At 45.9% G+C, this 8,905-nt stretch overlaps 1 protein-coding gene across 1 annotated transcript; it reads left to right on the forward strand.

Annotated features, from left to right (window-relative positions):
* The first annotated feature begins 6,381 nt into the window (after nt 1-6,381).
* On the forward strand, nt 6,382-7,425 carry LOC102917391 (olfactory receptor 5AR1-like). Its single transcript, XM_006993592.3, has one exon. It carries the CDS (start codon nt 6,439-6,441, stop codon nt 7,423-7,425), a length of 987 nt encoding a protein of 328 aa, XP_006993654.3. The 5' UTR covers nt 6,382-6,438.
* Nucleotides 7,426-8,905: the final 1,480 nt, after the last annotated feature.

Consider the following 8,905-nt stretch of genomic DNA (forward strand, 5'->3'; position numbering starts at 1 on the left):
GATCTGATGTGCTCTTACGGTCTGTACATACATATATGTGCACACACCACAGTATATGTGCATGCACTTGCATATACATGAATAAATGTTAAAAAAAAATAGATATGATCACACACCCTTCAGAATGAACCGGCAAGGAAAGCATGATGACAGGAGGAAGGGCAGCTGCCCATTTCATCTGAAGTCAGGAAACAGAGAGAGATGAATGCTGATACTCAGCCCAAGTTTTTTCCTTTTATTTAGCCTGGAATCTGAGCTTATCGATTTGGGTTTTTCCACCTAAATTAACCCATTCTAGAGACTCTCCTCACAGATATGCCCAGAGATTTGCCTCCAATCATGATACTAGATCCTGTCCAGTTGACAATCAATATAAAACATTGCACTATGGGAACATAAACTAAGTAAAAATAAGATGATCAGATGGTTGGTTACATCTACATATTTTGGCTATTGGCTAACCATGAGTTTAAAAACTATCCAATTAGACATAAAGACAAAAATTGATTCTTAGACACATAACTCATATATATTGATAAAGTGCATTCATATTGAGTTGAATAATATCCCAGGAATAAAGTGTGCACACCCATTGATTCAGCAATTCCAACTTATTGGAAATACCTGCGCCTATATACAAAGAGGGAATATATTGTTTTATAGACAGATAGAGGTATGGTTGGGGAGATGGGTCAGTGGTTACAGCCCTTGCAAATGTGAGGACCAGAGTTCAGGTCTCCAGAACCAGGTAAATATGGATGAGTGTGGTGCCCACCTACAATTCCAGCCTCACAGGGGATTCCCCAGTGCAAGCTGGCTAGTGATCAGTCATATGGGTCAGCTTTGAGTTTGCCGGGCAAACCCTGCTTCAGTGGCGAAGCTGGAAGAACTCTTGATGATGATTCTAGACATCAACCTAGGGCCTCCATGTGCATGTACATACATACACATACAAAAACATATACATACCAGTGGCCAAACATACGAAAGCATATATATATATACATACACACACACATATATATATATGCATAGACCACACACATAGATGAAAATAGAAAAATAAAATAATAAAATAAATGGATATAAGATAAAGTGCAAAGATCAATAATATATATGAATATTCACTGTAATCAATAAGAAAATATTTTGAAAATGAGATGCCACTTACAAGAGCAACCAAACCCAAGGGTGATGACAAACAAAAAGTATACTAAATAATACATAAGGAAATTTGTTGAACATACTTAAAAAGATATAACCTAAGATGTTAACTTTTTAAGACTTAATTGATGTATATAAGTAAACATATAATGTAAGATGTTTATTTTAAAATATGTGTTTACACGTGAGTGGGTGCACATGCCAGGGTGTATGGAGACGAGCAGAGAGTACTCAGCATCCTCCTCTATCATTCTCTACTTATTTCTGTGAGGCAGGGTCTCTCTGTGAATCTGGGTCTTTTGCTTTCTCTGCTAGACCAGAAGCCAACAAGCCCCAGCGATCCTCCTGTCTCTGCCCAACTCACACTCGAGGTTATAGGAGTGCACAGGATCTCTGGTCTGTTTTATGGGTGCTGGGATTTAAACTTTGTTCCTTGTGATTGTGCAGCAAGAGCTCTCTGTCAGTGAACCATCTCTCTGGCCTATAACCCAAGATATTTGGGAAAGATGTAAGAATGCCAGTTGCAGAACCATTAGCCGTGGCCAAAAGGTTGAAAACAGATGAAGAGTTCACTGAGGTGAAAATGGACACCTTAATTTTTTATCTACAGCATGGAGTTATCTGCAGGTTTATTTTTAAAGGTATTTCTACCTAAGAGTCCTATTTAATATGTGTCTGAGGTCACTTTAAATGCAAAGTACCTAGAAAGGCAAAATAGTAGATAGCATAATGTCCACTACCAATGAGGAAATCCTAGAGATGTCACAGCTGGAGCCAGGACTGATCTCCTACCCGCCAACGAGCCTCATCCTCAGAGCTTAGAACCACCACGGCACACAAGGTCCCAGAGGTGAGCCTGGGCAAACTCCCAAGAAAAGCAGAGAGAAAGGAAGGTGGAGCTGTGGCTCAGAGCCAACCTCAGGACGTTAGGAGACCTGGCCCATCCCCAAGGCTGTCCTTGCCATAGCTTAAAAAGTGTGGCTTCATCCCTGAGTAAAGAGTTCCTATCTTGAATCTGTACCCAAACGGCCCCTCAAGGATCTGGTCTCCCACTAGCCCAGCCCAGCACCAGATAGTCTTCAGCTTCACCTACTGTATGGGGACAGTGGTCAGCAGCCAGGTAGGTTCCCCTGCTACACATTTCTAAGCAGCTGCCATTTTGTGCCTGGGATGCCTGAGACAGCAGAGGTGTGCTCATCTTGGGTTGTGGGGGTAGGTCAGGCAAGGCTCAGCTTAGCACACCCGCAAAAGCATCAACATAAGATAAACCTGCTTCATAGATAACAAGGAAGTTGTTTATTCTAAGCCAAATCACCATCACACAGGAGCACAGATTCTAAAGTTATCCTTTATCCTGATGGACATTGTCCCTCTACGGAATTTACATAAGTAACTTTATAGTCACAGAAGTAGAGTGAGCCAAATATGGTTTTATCAGATAGGTATATATAGAATATGTAGGTATATATCGAAGGTATACTTATGTATACATAGAAGAATCTCTTCTATAGGGTTCAGAAGCTAGGGGTCTGCTTGGCTCATCATAAAACCCAAAAGGTTTTGTGTGGTTGTTTACTTGAGACAGGATCTCCTTGGCTGGTCTCAAACCAACTCTGTAATTGAGGCTGGCCATCGATTCTTGATCCTCTCACTTCTATCTCCTGAGTCCTGGGCTTGTAGTCTATCTAGTAAGGAAAATATTGGATGTAGAGGTCAATACGAATAAAGGGCCTGGAGATAGTCTATGATAACTTTGGCTCTAAAGAGCCTGCAAGATTTCTCCAGTCAGTTATGGTCTAAGGGTCTGTAGGCTCTTGAATACCCACATGGCTTCTTCTGAGGACCTCAATTGCTGTAGCTATGAGAACTTGGGCAATTTCCTTCACATCTCTGTGCCAGTTTTCTGCCTGAGAGATGGAGGACAGAGAGTTGACTGCCTCCCAGGGTGGGTGGGAAGGTAAATGGGTGTTGCAGAAGCATTCAGAGCAGAGTCGGCATCCCAGGGATGTCGAAATATTAGTTATTGCTTGACTTGGGTAGCACAGGGCCTCCAGTGTGAGAGGCCTGGGCCTCAACTTCTCATCTGTGAGATGGGAACAGCGACAATGACTTCCTTGGATTTCTGAGACTCGTTCTGGGAGAGACAATGTGATTGATAAAGTGCTAGCCAGGGAAATCTGAGGACCTGGTTCAGATCCCCAGCACCCATGTAAAATGCAGGAGTTAAGGGACAGCATGCACCTGTAATTCCAACACGGGGGAAGCCAAGAGAGGAGGATCCTGGGGCCTGCGGGACAGCTAGTCCATCCTGTTTCAAAAGGGGAGGTGGAAAGCAATTGGAAGAGACACCCAACATGACCTTCATGGGTGCACTGTCTCCTGTGTGTGCTCACCTTACACACGAATAAATAAACGTAATGAAAGGTTAAAATTCATTGCACTGCAGATTAAAAGACAGGAGGACAGAGCAGTCAAGCAAGTAGTGAATGGTGGGGCTGGGAACCCTGAACAATCTGGACTGTTCTGGGTAATATTCTCAGACTTGACTTCTTCATTGAAAGATCCTGTCACTGAAAGAAAGGGTATCCAGAAAAAAAAAAAAAAAAGATTAAGAAACATATAACTTTTGTTAGCCGAAGGAAAAAAGTCAAGATTCCCCACAAGATAAGATCCCCATGCCCTGGAGGTCCCAGGGGCTCCAAAGAACAGTGGGAGTAGGGGGAATGCCCTGGCTACAGCCTCTTCGCAAGTTAAAAAAAAAAAAAAGGTAAACCGTGAGAGCTGACAGCCCAGTGAGGGGTCACCCTTCTGCATACCGAGCACCAGGAGAGACATTCACATGCAAATCTCACAGCTTTTCCAAAAGATAATAAGGATGGATGCTTTATTTCCGTCCAAAAAAAATTTTTATTGTATTTTATTTATTTAACTGTGTTTGGGGGAGGTACATGAGCACCACACATACATATGGAAGTGAGTTTGTGGGAATCAGCTGTCTCCATCCACCGTGTGGTTCCCAGGGATTGAACTCAGGCCATCAGGCTTGGCAGCAAGGTTGTTTTGTTGTTGTTGTTGTTGTTGTTGTTTTGTTTTCCTGGAACATCAATGTGCATTTCCCTCTCTCTGAGCAGTAATACATGAAGTTGGTGTCTGATGATCCCACTGATAAGAACAGTAGTCCTCTATTTCTGCCTGGAAACCCTCTCCTGCTGATGCCTGTGTCCTAAAGAGGGCAGCATCTTGTGGTAAAGGGAGGGAGGGAGGAGAGAAACTTCCTGGAGCCTCCTGAAGAGGAGCAGATGGTGGTGTTTGCCTAGCAGTTTTACTTCCCGGTAGAACAGGGCAACTGGAGGGTCCCAAGAAGCAGCTGGCAGGGTCCTGGTGAGTCTTGGAGGGAGTCCTCTGGGTCTCCCAGCCAGACCACAGGAGCAAGCTGAGAACCGTCCCGGAAGAGAGGTATTGCGATGAAGGTGTGGTGTTTGGCAGTCACCCTACCCGGTGACTGGAGTGGATGAAGCCCGTGGAGGGGAGCGCAGGTAGCCTACCAGTCTCTGCACACTACGTGGGTGAGCAGTAGAGATAACCACACACCTATATGCACGGAGGGCTGGGGATGTGGCTCAGTTGGTAGAGCCCTCGCCTGGCATGCATGAATCCCTGAGCTCAGTACCTCATGAGCTCAGTACCAGCACCACCTAAACCAGGTGCGGCCATGCACACCTGTGATCCTATCACTAGGGATGTGCAGGTCAAAGGATCAGGTGTTTAATGTCATCCTCAGCTACACGGTGAAGTGAAAGCCAACCTGAATTATATGAGATCCTGTCTCAAAGGAAAAAAAGAAAGATAGACAGATGGGTACGTGGTAAAGTGAAAAAAGCGTTAAACTAATGGAGGCCATAGACAGACATCAAACATCTTCCTTCAATTGCTCTCCCCCTTATTTTTCGAGGTAGGATCTCTCCCTGAACCTACGACTGGTAATTTAGCTCATGGACTGGTCCACAAGCCTCGTATTCCTACCCCACCAGCACTGGGATTACAGATGCATGCCACAGGGCCAGCTTTTTCATGTGGGTGTTGGGAACCAAACTCAGGTCCTCATGCGTATCTAGCAAGCACTTGACAGCTGAGTCATGCATTTTAATTGACACTATATGAAAGTCAAGAGATTTTACATAGAGACCTGGAACTGGCAAGCCTCATTTGGACAGAATCCTCATTTTCCCAGTCTCTACCATTCCCTAATGCATTCTACCCAGCTAGAGTCTCTTACATGTGTACACGGTGTCTCTGTAGGTATCTTTGGGATTTCAATGGAAGATAAACACATTTGGGTTTTAATGAAGAAATATGGACATTCTCCTCGGAGGCAACTCATCCTTTTAAAAAATGGTTTTTAGGCCAGGCAGTGGTGGCACACGCCTTTAATCCCAGCACTCAGGAAGCAGAGACAGGCGGATCGCTACATCTGAGGCCAGGCAGGACTACAGAGCAATTTCCAGGACAGCCAGGATTCCACAGAGAAACCCTGTCTCAAAATATAGAAAACAAAAACAGAAAGATTTTTATATATTCTTTTAAAATTTCACCCATGTATACAATGTATCTTGATCATACCAACCCCTCATTTCCCCTTCCACTCCCTCCCAGAAACCCCCTCACATCTTCCTCATAGCTTCATGTTCTTCTTTTGTAACTGTTAATTTAACTCACTGAGTCCTATTAGTGTTGCCCATATGTACACAGCTCTGGGGCCATCCACAGGGGTGTGGCAAACTTACCAGTCACCACACCTCAAAGAAAAGTGACTCGCTACCATTAACTACCATTAATCCCTCAGAGGTGGGACCCCATAAGACCCTCCCACCCATGCTGAAATTATACCTGGCTTGTGTAGGTAACCACAGCTGCCTAGGTCTGCAGCAGGATGGCCATGTCATGGCCAGAGGACAGCATTTCAGAGCACCCATTCTCCACCATCTGGGCTCTTACATTCTTTCTGTCCCTTTCCCATGATGTTCCCCGGGCCCGGGAGAAGAGTTGATAAAGATATTCCATCTATGGCTGGGCACTCACAGCCATTTATTGTTAGTGCTTTCAAGGGTAATACATCTCTGCATTAAGCACTATCTACTGCAGTAAGAAGTGTCTCTGACCAAAGCTATAACCATGAACATCTCACCTCTTTTTCTTCCTTTCCTCATAGGTCCTTGCTATGGTTGCCTGTTTCCTTCATGCACCCTCCTTGTTCCGATTTTCCCGAGACACGCCATGGCCAATCTCTCTGCCGTGTCTGTGTTCATTCTCCAGGGCTTCTCCACTGTCCCTGCAATACAGCTGCTCAGCATAGCCTCCTTCCTGCTCATATACCTGGCTGCGGTTCTGGGGAATGTCTCCATCGTGATAGCTGTGACTCTCAGCACCCGCCTGCACACACCCATGTACTTCTTCGTCAAACACCTCTCCCTGGTGGATCTCTGTTCTACATCCACCACTCTGCCCAGGGCCCTGGTGGCTACCATGGCAGACACCAAGGAGATTTCCCTCCCGGCCTGTGCATCCCAACTCTTTGCTTTTGTCTGCTTTGGCTCTCTAGAATGTTTTCTCATCACCGCCATGGCTTTTGACCGCTGTTTAGCCATCTATCGGCCCCTGATATATGGGGCAACCATGAGTTCTCAGACCTGTGTGTCCATGGTAGTAGTGGCCTGGGTCAGCGGGCTCCTCTTTTCTACCTTCCACACCGTCAACACCTTTTCCTTGCCCTTCTGTGGCTCCAACATGATCGACCACTTCTTCTGTGATATCCCCCCACTCATGCATCTAGCCTGTGGTGACACCGAGGGCCACGAGGCTGCGGGCTTTGCAGTCAGTGGCTGCATTATCATGACCTGCTTTGTCCTCACCTGCCTGTCTTATGTCCTCATTGTATACACAGTGGTTCACATTCGTTCTTCAGCTGGCCGCTGGAAGGCCTTCTCCACGTGTTCCTCCCATCTGGCCACAGTGCTCCTGTTTTATGGCACCGGAAGTTCCGCCTACATGCAGCCCACGGCCCACTACTCCCCTCTGCAAGGGCGCATGGCGGCGGTATTCTACTCTATCCTCACGCCCACTCTGAATCCACTTATCTACAGCCTGAGGAACAAGGACATGAAAGCTGCTCTGCACAAGCTTTATCCACAGGTGCCATCTTGGAACCTGGCATTTAGACATGGGAGGGCCCAGGAATCCACCTGTATCGAATTTCCCCTCTAGCCATGCTGGAGACCATCAGAAAGGCCAACACTGCTCTTAAAAATAGTTACTGGCCATTTGTGTCCCTGGTAGTGGTGGCCTGGGTCAGTGGGCTCCTCTTTTCTACCTTCCACACCGTCAACACCTTTTCCCTGCCCTTCTGCGACCCCAACATGATCGTTGGGTATGTGTGGGTGTGAGGGGAGCTGTATTCATTAGCCCATGTGTTCACTGGTTGTTTCATTTCCTTGGCTGTCCACCTTCTAGTGTTGTATTTCCTCCAAACCAAAATACGTAGTCTGGATGAGGAATGGGGGAGACTGGAGAGGCTCACGAGACTCACAAGGAACTGAGAAGACTCACCGAGGCCCCTCCCAGAGGGTAAACAAATGGTAAACTTGAGGTAGCTGCCAGCATTCTGTGCAGGAGCCTCCAGGAACACAGCTTTCCTGAGACACTACCCATGCTGAGGTGAAGCTACCCAAGTCATTTACAGTCCCCCACTAACGCCACAACCACACTGCTGTGACTCACTCCAATAAACTCACTGGTCGCCAAGCCAGACTTGGATGAAAATCACTGCTTTGGCTTGTCACTGCTCTGACCTGGGTGAGCAGGCATTTCTGTGCCTCTTCCTAGGAAAAGGATGTGCTAGATATTAACATCTATTCAAAAATCACTAGCTCCCTGATTTTATAAAATGGGTTTGGCTGGCTTGAACCATGCAGTGGGGCCTACTGAGGGAGGCTCCCACGAATATCTGGATTCCCTGGCAATGCCAAAGTACCCTGTTTCTGAGATGTTTGGGATTTTAAAAGTGAGGAATGTAAGGAAGAGTTTACTCCATAAGACCCACATGCTAGGGCTGGAGGGATGGTTCAGCAGTGAAGATCATTGCTGCTCTTCCAAAGGACCAGAGTTTGAATTCCAGAACCTCAATGAGGCCGCTCACAGCAGCCATAACTCTAGTTCTAGGGGATATGATGCCCTCTTCTGGCCTCTACAGGTACTGCACTCAAGTACAGGAACACACACACACACACACACACACACACACACACACACACACACACACTCAGTTCACACAAAAACACGTGTATGTAAAAATCCTTTTTAAAAAATATATACCTACAAAAACAGAGAGAAATAACTAAGAAAAATGAGTGATCATATAAGATAAAAATATACAACTACTGACGGATACAAAAGCAGGACTATATAAAAGGCTAAGGTCATACTCCTAGTGCTAAGATTAAATGTAACAATGTTAATATTCAACCAGACAAGATGGCTCACTGGTTAAAAATGTTGGCTGCCAACTCTGACAACTCAAGTTCAAAACCCAGGACCCACATGGAGGAAGGAGAGAACTAAGCCCTGAACATGTTCTTCTGACCTTCATACGTGTGCCTTCACACACATAAACATATAGCGGGGGAGGGGCAGTTCCTCATATAGTGGGGGGAGAGGGGCAGTTCTTCATATAGCTGGGGGTAGAGGG

The sequence above is a fragment of the Peromyscus maniculatus genome, chromosome 1 (assembly GCF_049852395.1).
Source record: "Peromyscus maniculatus bairdii isolate BWxNUB_F1_BW_parent chromosome 1, HU_Pman_BW_mat_3.1, whole genome shotgun sequence".
Classification (NCBI taxonomy): Eukaryota; Metazoa; Chordata; class Mammalia; order Rodentia; family Cricetidae; genus Peromyscus; species Peromyscus maniculatus.

Bases quoted from the DNA above. Each gene is read 5' to 3' on its own strand.
- LOC102917391 (XM_006993592.3), top strand. From the start codon at position 6,439: ATGGCCAATCTCTCTGCCGTGTCTGTGTTCATTCTCCAGGGCTTCTCC.